The 18,333-nt window shown below is 34.8% G+C and overlaps 1 protein-coding gene across 4 annotated transcripts in view; it reads right to left on the bottom strand.

Moving 5' to 3' along the window:
- NF1 (neurofibromin 1) overlaps positions 1-18,333 on the bottom strand; it is a 308,789-nt gene that overhangs the window by 196,876 nt on the left and 93,580 nt on the right. For all 4 annotated transcript variants that reach the window (XM_053567657.1, XM_053567660.1, XM_053567661.1 and 1 more), the window contains exons 9-12: positions 13,616-13,789; positions 13,036-13,158; positions 12,745-12,819; positions 7,039-7,170 (exon numbers count right to left, since the gene is read on the bottom strand). In XM_053567657.1, the coding sequence (XP_053423632.1) occupies positions 7,039-7,170; positions 12,745-12,819; positions 13,036-13,158; positions 13,616-13,789 (504 nt within the window). The remainder of the gene's footprint in view (positions 1-7,038; positions 7,171-12,744; positions 12,820-13,035; positions 13,159-13,615; positions 13,790-18,333) is intronic.

Genomic DNA, 18,333 nt, shown 5'->3' with positions numbered 1-18,333 from the left:
CTGATGCAAAAGGTAAAACTAAGCAATGGACTCTCACAATATAAGATGAATAGAATACTACCACACTTATCAATTATCTCCATAAATGTTAATGACTTGAATTCCCCACTGAAGAGGCATGGATTGGCTGACTGGATTAAAAAACACAAGCCATCCATTTGCTGCCTGCAGGAAACACACCTAGCTTCAAAAGACAAATTAAAACTCCAAGTTAAGGGTTGAAAGACAATTTTTCAGGCAAATGAAATTCAGAAGAAAAGAGGAGTTGCAATCTTATTTTCAGATACATGTGGATTTAAAATAACTAAAGTCAAAAAAGACAAAGATGGTCACTTTATATTGGTCAAGGGAAAAATACAAGAAGATGTTGCAATTCTAAGTATTTATGCACCCAATTTAAATGCTCCCAGATTCTTGAAACAGACCTTACTCAGTCTGAACAATATGATATCCTATAATACCATAACAACAGGGGACTTTAACACTCCTCTTACAGAGCTGGACAGATCCTATAAACAGAAATTAAAGATATAAGGGACTTAAATAAGACCCTAGAACAAGTGTGCTTAATCGATGCATATAGAACACTCAATCCCAAAGGTAAAGAATATACATTCTTCTCATTGCCCCATGGAACATTCTCCAAAATTGATGATATCCTGGGCCACAAAACAAACCTCAACAGAATCAAAAGAAATGAATTTTTACCTTGTATCTTCTCAGACCATAAGGCACTAAAGGTGGCACTCAACACCAACAAAAACCTTCAACCCCACACAAAGGCATGGAAATTAAACAACCTTCTGTTGAATGACAGTTGGGTGCAGGAAGGAATAAAACAGTAAATCATTAACTTCCTTGAGCATAACAACAATGAAGACACAAGCTACCAAACCCGTGGGATACTGCAAAAGCAGTTTTGAGAGGAAAATTTATCGCTTTAGATGCCTACATTAGAAAAACAGAAAGAGAGCGCATCAAGAAACTCACAAGTCATTTTATGGAATTGGAAAAAGAACAATCTAAGCCTAAATCCAGTAGAAGAAAAGAAATATCCAAAATCAAATCAGAGATCAATGAAATTGAAAACAAAAGAATCATTGAGAAAAGTAATGAAACAAGGAGATGGTTTTTTGAAAGAATAAAAAAAAAAATAGATAAACCTTTAGCCAGACTAGAAATAGAAAAATTAAATCTCTAATAACCTCGATCAGAAATGATAAAGGGGAAATAACAACTAATGCAAAAGAGATACTACTAGAAACTCTATGCCCAGAAATTTGAAAATGTGAAGAAAATGGATCAATATTTGGAATCACACCCTCTCCCTAGACTTAGCCAGGAAGAAATAGAGTTCCTGAACAGACCAATTTCAAGCACTGAGATTAAGGAAGCAATAAAAAGCTTCCAACAAAAAAATGTCCTGGTCCAGATGGCTTCACACCAGAATTCTATCAAACCTTCAAGGAAGAGCTTATTCCCGTACTGCAGAAATTATTCCAAAAAATTGAGGAGGAAGGAATCTTCCTCAACGTGTTCTACGAAGCAAACATCACCCTGATACAAACCCAAAAAAAGACCCAACCAACACAGAAAAAGACCCAACCAAAAAGGAGAACTTCAGACCGCTCATCTACAATGAATATAGATGTAAAAATTCTCAACAAAATCCTAGCCAATAGATTACAGCTTATCATCAAAAAAGTCATACATCATGATCAAGCAGGCTTCATCCCAGGGATGCAAGGCTGGTTTAACATACGCAAGTCCATAAACGTTATCCACCATATTAACAGAAGCAAAAATAAAGACCATAAGATTCTGTCAATAGATGCAGAAAAAGCATATAATAAAATCCAGCATCCTTTTCTAATTAGAACACTGAAGAGTAGGGGCAAACGTGGCACATTTCTGAAGCTGATTGAAGCTATCTATGACAAACCCACAGCTAAAACAGCTAACATTTTACTGAATGGAGGAAAACAGAAAGCTTTTCCTCTTAGAACTGGAACCAGACAAGGTTGTCCTCTGTCACCATTACTATTCAACATAGTGCTGGAAGTTCTAGCCAATACAATTAGGCAAGACAAGGAAATAAAGGGAATCCAAATGGGAGCAAAGGAGGTCAAACTCTCCCTCTTTGCTGAAGAAATGATCTTACACTTAGAGAACCCCAAAGTCTCAACCATAAGACTCCTGGACATCTTCAAAAAATACAGTAATGTCTCAGAATATAAAATCAATGTCCACAAGTCAGTTGCCTTTGTATACACCAATAACAGTCAAGATGAGAAGCTAATTAAGGACACAACTCCCTTCACCATAGTTTCAAAGAAAATGAAATACCCAGGAATATACCTAACAAAAGAGGTGAAGGACCTCTATAAAGAAAATTATGAAATCCTAAGAAAGGATATTAACAAATGGAAGAACATACCATGCTCATGGCTGGGAAGAATCAACATTTACTTTGCTTTACTTCCCAAAGCAATCTACCTATTCAATGCCATTCTATTAAAATACCAACATCGTACTTTCAAGATTTGGAGAAAATGATTCTGCGTTTTGTATGGAACCAGAAGAAACCCCGTATAGCTAAGGCAGTTCTTAGTAATAAAAACAAAGCTGGGGTCATCACCATACCAGATTTTGGGCTGTACTACAAAGCCATAGTGGTCAAGACAGCATGGTACTGGCACAAAAACAGAGACATAGACATTTGGTATCGAAAAGAAAACCAGGAAATGAAACTACCATCTTACAAAAACCTAATCTTTGATAAACCAATCAAGAACATAACTTGGGGGAAAGCTCCCTATTCAATAAATGGTGCTGGGAGAACTGGATATCATTCCACATGTAAAAGACTAAAACTGGATCCACGCCTTCCTCTACTCACAAAAATTGATTCCAGATGGATAAAGGACTTAAACTTAAGGCATGAAACAATAAAAATCCTCAAAGAAAGCATAGGAAAAACACTGGAAGATATTGGCCTGGGGAAAGACTTCATGAAGAAGACTGCCATGGCAATTGCAACAACAAAAATAAACAAATGGGACTTCATTAAACTGAAAAGCTTCTGTGCAGCTAAAGAGACAATAACCAAAGCAAAGAGACAACCTACACAATGGGAAAGGATATTTGCATATTTTGAATCAGACAAAAGCTTGATAACGAGGATCTATAGAGAACTCAAATTAATCCACATGAAGAAAGCCAACAATCCCATATATCAATGGGTAAGAGACATGAATAGAACCTTCTCTAAAGAAGACAGACGAATGGCTAACAAACATATGAAAAAATGTTCAAAATCCCTATATATTAGAGAAATCAAAACCACCCTAAGATACCATCTAACCCCAGCGAGAATGGCCCACATCACAAAATCTCAACACTGTAGATTCTGGCGTGCATGTGGAGAGAAGGGAACACTTTTACACTACTGATCGGACTGCAAAGTAATACAATCTTTTTGGAAGGAAGTATGGAGAACCCTCTAAGAACTGAGGCTAGACCTCCCATTTGATCCTGCAATCCTATTACTGGGCATCTACCCAGAAGGGAAAAAATCCTTTTATCACAAGGACACTTGCACTAGACTGTTTACTGCAGCTCAATTTACAATCGCCAAAATGTGGAAACAGCCTAAATGCCCACCAACCCAGGTATGAATTAACAAGCTGTGGTATATGTACACCATGGAATACTATTCAGCCATTTTTAAAAATGGAGACTTTACAGCCTTTACAAGTGGAACACATTATTCTTAGTAAAGCATCATAAGAATGGAGAAGCATGAATCCTATGTACTCAATTTTGATATGAGGACAATTAATGACAATTAAGGACACGGTAGGGGTGGGGGAAGGGGAGAGCAGAGAGAGGGAAGGAGGGAGGGGGTGGGGCCTTGGTGTGTGCCACACCTTTTGGGGGCAAGACACAATTGTAAGAGGGACTTTACCTAACAAATGCTATCATTGTAACCTGGTTTCTTGTACCCTCAATGAATCCCCAACAATAAAAAAATTTAAAAAAATAGGGCAGTGCCTGTGGCTCAAAGGAGTGGGGCGCTGGCCCCATATGCCGGAGGTGGTGGGTTCAAACCTAGCCCTGGCCAAAAACTGCAAAAAAAAAAAAAAAAAAAAATATATATATATATATATATTTAAAAAATTAAGGAGGAGATTTACCCTATAATTTGCTCATTCTAGAAAATTATTTAATTTGCTAATTATTTTCTCTGGCAAAAATATCAGCCAAAAATCTGTCCTTTAACCATTATGCACAAGTATATATATTATACACACACAGAGGATTTCATATATACATACCCAAATACAATATGCAAATATGAACACCTTAAGAAAGATTCTTAAAAATATATATTGGTACTTTCAGATAATTGGAAATAAAAACTAAATTTTTATCACAGGTGTTTTTGGACCAAGAAAGGAAATCCTCTCTAATTATATGTGGCTCAGTCGGTAAGGCGCCGGGCCCATATACCGAGGGTGGTGGGTTCAAACCCGGCCCCGGCCAAACTGCAACCAAAAAATAGCCGGGCGTTGTGGCGGGCGCCTGTGGTCCCAGCTACTCGGGAGGCTGAGGCAAGAGAATCGCTTAAGCCCAGGAGTTGGAGGTTGCTGTGAGCTGTGTGAGGCCACGGCACTCTACTGAGGGCCATAAAGTGAGACTCTGTCTCTACAAAAAAAAACAAAACACAAAAAAAAAATAAAAATAAAATAAAAAAATAAAAAAAAAATAACGATGGTGCTTAGAACAAGCTAATACGTAGTGCTACAAAGTAAAATAACTTCTAGATACAGAGAATATGTTCAGACTACCAATTAGATTTTGCCTTTGTTCAAAAGAATAATTTAGATTCATTTTCTTTCAGTCCATATGCATAGAAATTATAGACAGCTGGTAAACTTAATACTGAAGTTAAATAGGAAGTGAATATTAACCTTCCACCAATTCCTGTTACTGGAGGCCATTCATGTTTTAGAAGAGAAGGTAGTAAATTTAAAATAAATACTTAAATAAAGTTCTAACTTCCTAGAAGATATTTAGAATGTATAAATAGGTCAAAAGATAATTTTTAAGCAATTTCAAGTAATTTTCTAAAAAAATTTTTGTTATCTAGTGAAATAACATTTAAATCGTTATTATTTATGTTTGCTTCCGATTAACTTATACATATGTTGAATTTTTTCAACTTACTAAAAAATAAAGTACTTGGCATCATAAAAAAGTAAAAAATAACTTTGCACTTTCAAGTTTATTTAATAAAATATCATTGGCATGATCTTTGACTGCCATGATCTTTTCGCTGTGATTAGGCTAAATAATCCCATAATACATGGTACAGAAAAATTCTCTATCTGAACATCTAAACAATCATTGGAAACAATTACTGACAACTGGATGAGAGTGAATCACAACTGTATAAAACCAAACTATTTTATTGACTAAAGGAACTTAGAGAAAAGGAAGCATGCCAAGGAGGAAGCTGTTTAAATTATCTGCAAAGCGTGAAATGGCAATTTTAATAGATAAAACTAACTGGTGACATGCTGTATCCTCATTTGAAATGATAAAATGTGACTATAATAGTAACTATACACAGAAAAGTCAAAGAAGCTTTTTCGACTAAGGACTTTTCTGAGGTAGTTACAATGGGTCATACTTACAACCACAGAAGCCCACTGCCATGCAAAACAATGACTGGTTGGCATCTGATCATGTGAGCGACAGCAGCCAATAAGAACAGAAAATAAGAAGCAGAAGACAAAGTACCACCAATCAATGTCAAGAGTTGCCAGGTATAATACTCTTGCTATACATAAATACCAAAGAAACGACTTACGCGATCTGATAATTATCTGTTTAAATTGATTCCATGTGAGTTTTTTGTATCTGGAGGTTTTTTTTTTTTTTTTTTTTGTAGAGACAGAGTCTCACTGTACCGCCCTCGGGCAGAGTGCCGCGGCGTCACACGGCTCACAGCAACCTCTTAACTCTTGAGCTTACACGATTCTCTTGCCTCAGCCTCCCGAGCAGCTGGGACTACAAGCGCCCGCCACAACGCCCGGCTAGTATCTGGAGGTTTTGTTGAGGGTTTTCTGTTTGTTTTTGTTTTTTCTTGGGACAGTCTCACTCTGATGCCCAGGCTAGAGTGCTATGGTGTCAGCCTAGCTCACAGCAACCTCAAACCCCTGGGCTAAAGTGATCCTCCTGCCTCAGCCTCCTGAGTAGCTAGGACGACAGGCGCTCGCCACAACACCCAGCTAATTTTTCTATTTTTTGCAGAGATGGGGTCTCACTCTTGCTCAAATTAGTCTCGAAGGCCTGAGCTCAAGTGATCTTCCTGTCTCAGCCCCCAACAGTGCTAGGATTATAGGCATGAGCCACTGCATCCGGCTCCATACGAGTTTTAAAATTCCACATTAAGAGTAATGTGTTGGAATACCTAATTTGAAAATAATCTTCTTTTATTAAGTTTAGACCCAGTTGAACCTCCAATATCAAAGTACCTACCATTTTTAAATCCTCTAAGCATATTTGCTAAAATTTGAAATTTTTTATTTTAAATAAAAATCCTAAATTTCATTCCTAATTTCCTATGTGTAATATTCAATATCCAAAGAGCTAAAATGTGCATTACCAGTAACATTAGCTTTAACCCAGGAGTCAGCTTCCCTTATTCATCCCCAAAAGGTTAGAAGCTAATCAAAATATTTTTAGTCATAAGTTGGAGGAAGAAGAAACTTTAAAAAGAAAAAGGTGATAATCACTAAGACTTTATCAGCATTTTATGAGAAAATTTCTCTAAGAAAAATAAGTTCAACTCACTGAAACAGTAGAAAACAAACATTAGTATTCAACAATATTGCAACATACAACATACTACAACATTTACAGGAGATGATGGGCCCATTAGATTCTCTAATCAAAGCAGCAGGAATGGGATAAAGACACTAAAAATGCAATAGAAAGAAAGTGATACCCAGAATTCATGACTTATCTTACCGGTGCCATTCGTATTGCTGGGTGTGCTCCGCAGCCTTGCACTGCTTTATGCAGTGTTTCACCAAACATATTTCGAAGTTCAACTGAGTGACAATATACAGCATCAATCTTAGGCCACCAATCCAATGCAGACTGGAGAAAAAAAAGACCATAAGGAAGAAAAAGTACAAAGTTATATGAGCCTTATGCTCTGATTGCCATTATGGTTTTGTTTTGTTCTTCTGTTAGAAACTTTCTAAGACCATGCAAACACACACCATGATTTCCAAAGTCTCCAAATGGTGTCTTTAATTCAAACACTAACCCATACATATTATATTTTAAAATATAATAATGAGCATGAGACAATTTGTCCACTTCACAAGCATATGTCTGTGAGACTCTGTCCTCACTGATAAGCTATTGAATTTGAAAAACAAAACCTTTAGAGTTCATTCCATAGCCAATCTTTTTGTTTTTAAAGTTTAATGTTTTACACATTTCTGAAACACATGCATATATGATATATATTTCCCCAGACAAGAATGCTATTATCACAGCTTTAAAAGAGATCAGTGGCCCAACACAATATTGAAAGAATATGTAGGAAACCATTACTTATATGCTTACAAACAACAATAACTGCATTTGCAAATGAGATAAAGCTATAAGTAAATCTATAAACTTAAATTGATATGCAAAGATGGCACAATACATGAGAGACTAACAATCACCATAAACAAAGACAAACTAATCCTAGCTAAGTATTTTTAATTATTTTACACACATATTTTCTATTTCAGTTTAACCTGTTCAGCTTTGATGTCTAGTTTTCAGTGTCTATTTTATTTGAAAGTGTCTAACTTTTACTTCAAAATGAATGAGCTGATATATTACAAAAAAATGACAATTACGAAAATCACTAACTCTATAAAGTTTGTCTATTAATACAAAAATGAATGGATGAATTTTCACGACATGTGTAGAGTATTCATAATACAGAACTTAAAATGTTTCCAATTTATAATACTCGTATTATAAGAAACATCTGGAAGAACAATACAGGGTGTCCATAAAGTTTGCATACAATATAAAATAGTTATTTTAAACCAAACATGGATTTTATGGACATCCTACATGTTCAAATAGTAGATAAGGGGGTTTTAATAGCTATACATTCCATTCTTAGATTCTTTTTCATTCAAAACTAAGCTAATTAAAATCTCAACATTTAATGTCTTTCTTTCTTTTTTTTTTAAGACAGAGTCTCACTTTATCACCCTCGGTAGAGTGCTGTGGCATCACAGCTCACAGGAACCTCCAATGCCTGGGCTTAGGCGATTCTCTTGCCTCAGCCTACCAAGTAGCTGGGAATGCAGGCGTCCGCCACAACGCCTGGCTATTTTTTTGTTGTCATGTGGCCGGGGCTGAGTTTGAACCCACCACCCTCTGTATATGGGGCCCATGCCCTACTCACCATTTAATGTCTTTATTCATAATTCTCAGAATATTTTGACTAGCATCAAGTTATAGTATCTTAAACCAAAACTATGGATTACATGCTCTATTTATTGGATAGTAAAATAAAAAACAAATTTATGATACATAGTATGAATTTTTTAAACTCTTAACAATTTTATTAAATCATAACTGTGTATATTAATGAATTTATGGGGTACAATGTGCTGATTTTACATACAATTTGGAATGCTTACTTCGAACTGGTTAACATAGCCTTCACCTCACTTACTTAATTACTGTGTTAAGACATTGACACAATACATAGTTTGAATACTGAACTCCACTCAGAAAGGTATCCCAAAGCTGTAAAAATATGATCCCACATACTTTGTGCAATCTGATCATCTGATTGGCCCAAAGCAACCAATACTAACTTGATTTCCTTATATTTTAATATATTATACGGTTTAAGATAATATAACTTGATGCTATTTCCTTATATTTACTAAATTATACAACTTGTATTCATCAGGTTAAAGTAACAAAAAGACAAACAACTACAAAGTTTTTGAGTGAAGGGTTCTCCTCATTTTAAAGACCTTGTAAAATCTTGTCAGAAACTAATAAAGAGAAATGCATTCTATATAACATCCTATCCAAACTACGGTGTCATTTCTGATAGCTCTTGAAACTGTATTGTGGTACCAGGTGTACCCTATAAATTAACTTTCTGCCTTAAGATTTAGTTATTTTAATAATTTTCATTTTTCATAAAACATTCATTCATTCATTTTAAAGTAAAAGATACATTTTCAAAAAGGTACTAAAAAATAGACACCTTGTAGTTAGTGAAAAATTTTAGTATTCTGAGCAGTTAATAAACTCGTCCTTTCTGAAAACCAGTCAATTAAAGTATATTTATTCTTTTTTTTCCTTGAAAATACTAAGTTTACTGCCAAGTGGCAATACTTATATGAGCAAATTATGTAGCAATTCCTCAAGAGATTAAATAACCTTCAAATGCCTTGGAAATAATCCCTTCAACTACATCTCAGTAGAAAGAGACCATCTCATTCTCAATATGCAAGCTATCCATAAGTAAACTACAATAAAATGCCATAAGGAAAAAACAGAAATAAAGTACTATACCATCTACAGCATATACCAGTGATGGTTAACTGGCTCATATGTGTATATTACTTTTTAAATTCCCCAGTTATGTATCTAATTTATCCTAAGGAAGCATATAAAGATTGAGCATATGACACAGATCTTAAAACTATAATTTGACTCTTATGTCATATCATAACAAAAAAGGTGACGGTGTTAAGTACCATTTTAGAAACTGTTAAAAACTTGCATTATAATAAAATTCAAATATACTTTAACACTTCCTAAGAAGAAACACTGGAATGTTTTGGACTTTATCAAATAGAGTACTTAATCAACTGAGTATAAGTTTTACAAAAGTAAAGTAACAGTCCAGCACCATTACTACTTCTACATAAACCCTCCAAAACTCATCAGTAAAACATTTCCATTATTTGAGAATGTGGTAATTTTTTTTAAATGTGTAAACTGGCTAAAGAACCCTGGGAGAAGAGAATTTATGAGGTTCATTGAACCAAGAATCATTTTAAAAGGAATTTTAACAGTACGAATGAATTTAAGATCAGGAGTCCTCTTAAAAAAATTTAATGTGCTTTCAAGGCATAAAATATTTCCATAATAAATGTCTTCTGTGAGATTGTGTAATAGTCAATCTCATAAATCTGCATATTTACTTTATAAATAGTCCTTTTCAGTCAGAAGTACTTCAGATTCATTATCTATTAACCTCAAACTAAATGAAGGAAAAACCCTAAAAAGAAACAACTTATCAAGCAATCTATAATGACTAAGTATCATAAAGGCATAACTTTAAAAGATGCTTTGAACTAATATACGTATGTTCCTTTTCAAGCTAAACAGTTACTGATGCTTAACATTTAAAATTAGTCAATATCACTTTTCTTTATAAACCAATTTTCATACTGACTTCACTTCTGAAACAGACAAACTCCATCCTTCACACATGCAGTACTCGTTAGAGAATAGGAGGATGCACAACCACTTTCACCAAGTACACTGAGGCATGCATGAAGTACCACTCCAGGCATGCTTGAAACCCAGAAAGGAGCAGCTCAGCCACTTACAGCAGTGCCAAGTCCATGCTTGAAAGTGCTCTATATATTCAATTGTAGACAAAAATATTTCACAATTAAAGTAACTAGCCACAAAGTATCAAAAAGTATATTCTTGGCTTTATTAAATACAAATTGTAAGCATTTATGAAAAACCATCCACTCTAATAAATGGAATACATAAGCCAAAGGGGAAACAAGTAATATTATTTTATTTCTGAATTACACTTACACATAAACCCAAGGGAGGAAAAAAACCTTTTTTTTTTTTTTTTTTTTTTGATGGCCTCAAAAGTAAACCCTGAACCCACAATGTCCTGGCTTGTTACACTGGCAAAAGTACAATAATTTTTAAAAAATGTTTTTAATACAAACATACCTTATTTACAATCATACTCATTAAACTTTTCCTTTGGGAACAAAGAAAAGTCAATGTTACTTCTATCTATATTTTAACTCAGTGATCCTCAACTAAGGGAGGTTATCATCATTGCCTCAGGCATTTGTCTGCTTATTTATTTTTAATTCAACAGACTTACATGGCACAAGTTTTCTTTTTCTGTTACATGCATGAATTGTACAATGCTGAAGTCAAGGCTTCCAGTGTATCTGTCACCAAACGAGTGCACATTGTACCTGACAGGTAGATTTTTTATCATTCACAGTGATTGGGGGTAGAGGGATGGAGCAAAACTGGCATTTAATGAAACGCGGTCCAGAAATGCTAAATGTCCAGCAATGTACAAGGCAGCTCTGTACAACAAAGAACAGCTCTCCAAAAATGCTACTAACACCCTGTTGAGAAAAACTCTTCTAAATGTTTCACTAAACAGCTTTCAATAGTTATTTTTCCACTGCAGAAATTGATAAAATATGGGCTGCATTTATTTTATTTTAATATATTCAATGCAAATAGAGGACATTTTCAACTCACTAGAGATGATCTTAAATAGAATTTGATTAAAAACAGGAAAACAACCTGGCTTATTGTACCCTCAATGAATCCCCAACAATAAAAAAAAAAAAAAAAAAATATTTTGGGAAAAATATACAGATTAACAATAAAAAATATAAATAAAGTAAAAAAAACAGGAAAACATACTAACTTATCAATGATTAACACTCCTGGCTGGATGTGGTAGCTCACGCCTGTAATCCTAGATCTCTGTGAGGCCCAGGAAGATGGATTGCTTGAACTCACGAGTTCAAGACCAACCTGAGTAGAGAGAGATCCCATCTCAAAAAATGAGACCCCATCTCAAAAATTTAAAAGAACAATCAACACTCCTTTTATGGGAGGAAAACAGGAAAAAGTTATCAAATTTACATGTAATTGTGAATATCTATCAACCATAAATGTGAAACTATAAAAACCTGACAATCTTCAAAACATGGTCATTCATAATGTTTCTAATTAGAACAGAATTTAAAAATCCATAGTCCTAATCTGATAAGGTTTTGCTATCTTTCTATTTAAGGTACCCACATCAGAACTGAAGGTTTCACAAGTATCTTTTAATGAGCTAACTTATTTTGTCTGATAAGCTTTTATAACTTGTGAATACCTCTTTTTAAGTGTGTAAATATTTCATTTTGTTTTAGAAGAATTGAAAGGTACAAAATGGTCTCATCACTTTGTAAATGAGCCGGGCTGGACTACAACATAACTACTATACCTTTTAACCTATATGGCAAGGTGACAAGTTAATGTATCAAATGCTGTGAAAGAGCTAAGAGTGTTCAAATAACATATGATGAACTTTAAAATAAAATTATCAAATTATGTTTTCAGTGGCATTATTCTCAAAGATGCCTATTTAAATAACATGTTTTAGGCTTTGTATTTCAAAAAAATCTTATCAACTCCAACTTTCTCAGTAGGTCCCTCGGGTCAAGATTGACTATGAGAAATATAAATGTGTCTTAATTAGCAGAGATAACCACCTGGGAGAAATTTTCCTATAACATATATCTAAGTTCAGAACCTTTTTGAAAATTGAGCATCTTTCTTAAAAAGAAAAACACACACACACAAAGAAAGAAAAAAATTTTTTAGTAATTTAGCAATACCTTTTGGACTTACATTGGTGATGATTCGATGGAGCGAATTTACCAGCACATAGTGAAATGTAGATGGTGAATTCTGAGCCAGGCAGATCTACAGAGGAAAGAAAAAGCAGTAGGTTATTTCTATAAGAATATTATTCACTAACACATGTGAAGACAAAAAGAACAGCAGTTTTTAAAATATAAAATTTTCAAGGTCTTGAAAAATCAAATATATAATATTGATAACTACTGATAAGAGTGTCTCTCTGGCCTTTTTACATTTATAAAGGATACCAGCATCAGTAAACATAGTTGGTGCTCTCACCTTGAAGTGTTGGTTGTTGTGAGGACTTATACGAAAGCAAGAAACCAGGCAGTCAATCATCAGATCCACATCCGCAGGCTGACTACCTCTTGAGAATGGTTTACTTGGATTAAAAAGTAGGTTCTATTAAAAAAATCCCAACAGAAAACAAAAGCCTTTAAATAGCCATACAGCATTTCTTTACTAATTTGAAACTAACATCATCACATTACCTCGATAGTAAAATTCAGCTGCTAGAAAAAGCACAAAGAGCCAATACTGTGCTTCATCAGTCTGACGTTAATTCTTCCTACACTACACACGATTCCTTTCAGGCCCTTTCAGGCCATATTATTTTAAACGCAAGTCTGTACATTATGCTCACTTAACTGGTTAATTCTGTGTCTTCATCATATTCTCTATCCATCTAGGTTAATGAACACAGTAATAACAAAAGCCAAGTCCTATGAACTTCTTATCTATCAAAGATGATTCAGAACTTTAGTGTTAGCGATGATCATTGACGTAATACTTAAACTAGAAAATTATTTTTCTTTTACTTTTCTTAAAATTTGTAGTAGAGAAATGATAAGCAAATTACCTTAAGATCAACCACCATGGACTGAACTAGTAGGAAAATGACGGAGTTATCTTCCCAATTGATGTAAGTACTGGCTTTACAGAGTTTGACACAGGCAATTGCAGCACTTTCTGTCAGCTGCCTACTTCCTCCATGGCCCGCAAGTGCTTTGCGTAGACTGTCCAGAAACAACTTCTACAGAATTCAAATATAGCCACTGAGTAACATGAAATTTCTTCTATTTCAGATTTATATAATATAATAACAAATTAACAGCCTCTAAAACTCATACTATAAAGAATGAATAATGCATACTTGTGGTTTTCAATTTCATAATTGAAGTAATTACCATCATTTAAATGTTTCTGAAATCTAAAAAATCAGACTCTGTTCTCTGCTTGCTTTATTGAATTATTAAAGCAGTGTAAGAAGCAGTCCTGGGCAGTGCCCATAGCTCAGTGGTGCCGACCACATACGCTGAGGCTGGTGGGTTCGAGCCAGGCCCAGGCCTGCTAAACAACGACAACTGCAACCAAAAAATAGCCGGGTGTTGTGGCGAGCACCTGTAGTCCCAGTTACTCAGGAGGCTGAGGCAGAGAATTGCTTAAGCCCAAGAGTTTGAGGTTGCTGTGAGCTGTGACAGCACAGCACCTACAGAGGACGACATAGTGAGACTGTCTCAAAAAAAAAAAAAAAAAAAAAAAAGGCAGCCCTTCCCCAACAAGATAGCTGACTTCTCAACTTTGAATTCAGTTCATCATATCCTCTTTTTGATATTATCTTAGAACACTAAAATATTATATTGCTTTGCCTACGGTCTATGGAGTTATAAAACAGTATTCCAAAAAATTATATGCCAATAAATTGGATAACCTGGACAAAATGGACAAATTGCTATAAACATAATCTACTAAAACTATCTCATCAAAAAATAGAAAATATGGGGCAGTGCCTGTGGCTCAAAGGAGCAGGGTACCGGCCCCATATGCCAGAGGTGGTGGGTTTAAACCCAGCCCCAGCCAAAAACTGAATAAAAAGGAAATACGAATAAAACTTTAACAAGTAAAGAGATTAAATCAGTAATGCAAACCTCCAAAGAAAAGCCCAGGACTAGATGGCTTTGCTAGTGAATTCTAACAAACATTTAAATAAGAATTATCACCATTTCTCTCAAACACTTTCAAAACTAAAAGAGAGGGGAACTTACCTACTCATTCTATGAAGCTAGCACTACCCTGATACCAGACCAATACCCCTTAGGAATACTGATGAAAAAAATCTTCAATAAAAAACAGTAAACTAAATTCAGTAGCATAATAAAAGGACTATACATCATGACAGTGGGACTTATTCCAAGAGCACAAACAGCAACAATAAAAAAAAAAAAATCAATGTAATATAGTAGAGAAAAAACATTTGACAAAATTCAATGCCCTTTCATGATAAAAACATTCAAACTAGGAACAGAAATTTCCTTAACATGATAAAGGCCATATTATAAACCCAACAGCTAACAACATACTCAATGATGAAAGACAGAGCTTTTCCCTGAAAATCAGGAACAGAGTAAGGGTACCTACTTTTGTCACTTTTATTCAACATAGTCCTGGAAGTTTTAGAGAGAGCAATTAGGCAAGAAAAAGAAGTAAAATTATCCAAATTAGAAAAAAAGGAGTAAAATTTTTCTCTGTTCATAGATGACACGATCATATTTGTAGAAATATCTAAATATGCACACACCAAAAACACTGTTACAGTGAATAAATTCAGCAAAGTTGCAGAACACAAAAGACAACATATAAAAATCAGTTGGATTTCCATATATTAGGAATGAACAATTCAAAAAGAAAATTAAGAAAATAACGCCTTGTGGCTCAAAGGAGTAGGGCACTGGCCCCATATACAGGAGGTGGCAGGTTCAAACCTGGCCCTGGCCACAAACTGCAAAAATAAATAAAAATAAACAAAATAAAAATGTTAATAAAAAAAGAGAAAAAAGCCTCTTATAATAGCCTGAAAAAACAAAATACTTAGGAATTAATTAAGGAGGTGAAAGACTTGTACAATAAAAATTACAAAACATTGCTGAAAGAAATTAAAGAAAACATACATATTAAATGGAAAGACATCCTACATTCACGGATTGGAAGACTTAACAGTAAAGTAACAATACTACCCAAAGCAATACACAGATTTAACAGAATCAAAATCCCAACAGCATGCTTTACAGAAATAGAAAAACCCATTCTAAGAGTCATATGGAACCTTGAGGGATACCAAATAGCCAAAACAATTTTGAAAAAAAATCAAAGTTGGAAGACTCACATTTTCTGATTTCAAAACTAACTACAAAGCTATAGTCATCAAAACAATGTGATACTGGCATAAGGTCAGATATACAGACTAATATAACAGACTAGAAAGAAACCCTTGCACATACAGCCAAATGGTTTTTGACAAGGTGCCAAGATCATTCAATGGAGAAAGGACAGTCTTTTCAATAAATCATGATAGGAAAACTGAATATACACAAGAAAGAAGGAAGTTCGATGCTTCCCTTATACCATATACAAACACCTAAACTTAACAGCTAAAACTATAGAAAAAAACACAGGGGAAAATCTTTTCCACACAGGATTTGGCAATGATTTCTTAGATATGATAGCAAAAAAACAGGCAACAAAAGAAAAATAGATAAATTTGACTTTATCAAAATTAAAAACCTTTTGTATAAAAGGACACTGCTGGCTGGGTGCGGTGGCTCACCCCTGTAATCCTAGCTCTCTGAGAGGGCAAGGTGGGTGCATTGTTGGAGCTCAGGAGTTCAAGACCAGCCTGAGCAAGAGCAAGACCCCATCTTTACTAAAAATACAAAATACAAAAACTAGCTAGACATTGTGGCGGATGCCTATAGTCCCAGCTACTTGGGAAGCTGAGGCAAGAAGATCACTTAAGACCAAGAGTTTGAGGTTGCTGTGAGCTATGACACCATGACACTCCACCCAGGGCAACAGAGTGAGACTCTATCTCTAAACAAAACAAAACATTGCCAGTGTTATGAAAAAGCAATCCATAAAATGGGAGAAAATATCTACAAATTATGTAATCTGTTAAGGGGTTAATAGCCACGATATGTAAAGAACTGCTGCAACTAAAAAGAAAACTGTAAGCCTTACAGATACTTTACAACTTTTTAAAAAATTGAAAATAGACAAACTAAGGCATTTTCTCTAGAAATAAAATATAAATAAAATGAAAGCTAAAATTAATGAAATGGAAAATTTTAAATGGTAGAAAAAAGTTAAGGTGTTCAACATCAATAAATATTAAATATGAATGAGGAAAATGAGAAATGAGAAAAGAGTTGGGGGTTTTTTTGTTTGTTTGTTTTGTTTTTTTGAGACAGAGTCTCACTATGTTGCCCTCAGTAGAGTGCTGTAACGTCACAGCTCACAACAACCTCTAACTCTTGGGCTTAAGTGATTCTCTTGCCTCAGCCTCACAAGTACCTGAGACTACAGGTGTTCGCCACAATGCTCAGCTATTTTTTTGTTGTTGTTGTCATTGTAGCAGGCCTGGGCCGGGTGTGAACCTACTAGCCCCAGTATATGTAGCTGGCGCCCTAACCACTGAGCTATAGGTGCCAAGCCAAGAAAAGAGTTCTAAACATGGATAGTGAAGATAATTAGAAGAGAACTATTTTGAGTAAATATAATCTTTATATATAAGTAAAAATACATAAATATTACAAACAACTCTGTGCTAATAAAATTGTAAAATGTATTTCCTAGCAAAGAATAATCAAAACAGTCTTTTAAAAAGACGGAAATTCAGGACGTGAAAGATCTCTATAAAGAGAATGATGAAACTCTAAGAGAAGAAATAGCTGAAGATGTTAACATATGGAAAAACAGACCATGCTCATGGCTGGGAAGACTCAACATTATTAAAATGTCCATACTACCCAAAGCAATATACAATTTTAATGCAATCCCTATTAAAGCTCCACTGTCATACTTTAAAGATCTTAAAAAAAGTAACACTTTGTTTTATATGGAATCAGAAAAAACCTCAAATAGCCAAGACATTACTCAGAAATAAAAACAAAACAGGAGTAATTACGCAACCAGACTTCAGACTATACTATAAATAGATAGTGATCAAAACAGCATGGTCCTGGCACAAAAACAGAGAGGTAGATGTATGGAACAGAATAGAGAACCAAGAGATGAACCCAGCTGCTTACTGTTATTTAATCTTTGACAAGCCAATTAAAAACATTCAGTGGGGAAAAGATTCCCTATTTAACAAATGGTGCTGGGTGAACTGGCCGGCAACCTGTAGAAGACTGAAACTGGACCTACACCTTTCACCATTAACTAAGATGGACCCTCATTGGATTAAAGATTAAAACTTAAGACATGAAACTATAAAAATACTAGAAGAAAGTACAGGGGAAACTCTTGAAGAAATCGGCCTGGGTGAATATTTTATGAGGTGGAACCCCCCGGGCAATTGAAGCAGCATCAAAAATACACTACTGGGACCTGATCAAACTAAAAAGCTTCTGCACAGCCAAAAACACAGTAAGCAAAGCAAGAAGACAGCCCTCAGAATGGAAGAAGATATTTGCAGGTTATGTCTCCAACAACAATTTAATAACCAGAATCCACAGAGGACTCAAACGTACTAGCAAGAAAAGAACAAGTGATCCCAAGTGTGGGCCAGAGACTTGAAGA

This window comes from Nycticebus coucang, chromosome 18 (assembly GCF_027406575.1).
Source record: "Nycticebus coucang isolate mNycCou1 chromosome 18, mNycCou1.pri, whole genome shotgun sequence".
NCBI lineage: Eukaryota > Metazoa > Chordata > Mammalia > Primates > Lorisidae > Nycticebus > Nycticebus coucang.
The sequence above is the reverse complement of the archived record's forward strand: the minus strand, read 5'-3'. Positions and strand labels throughout refer to the sequence as shown.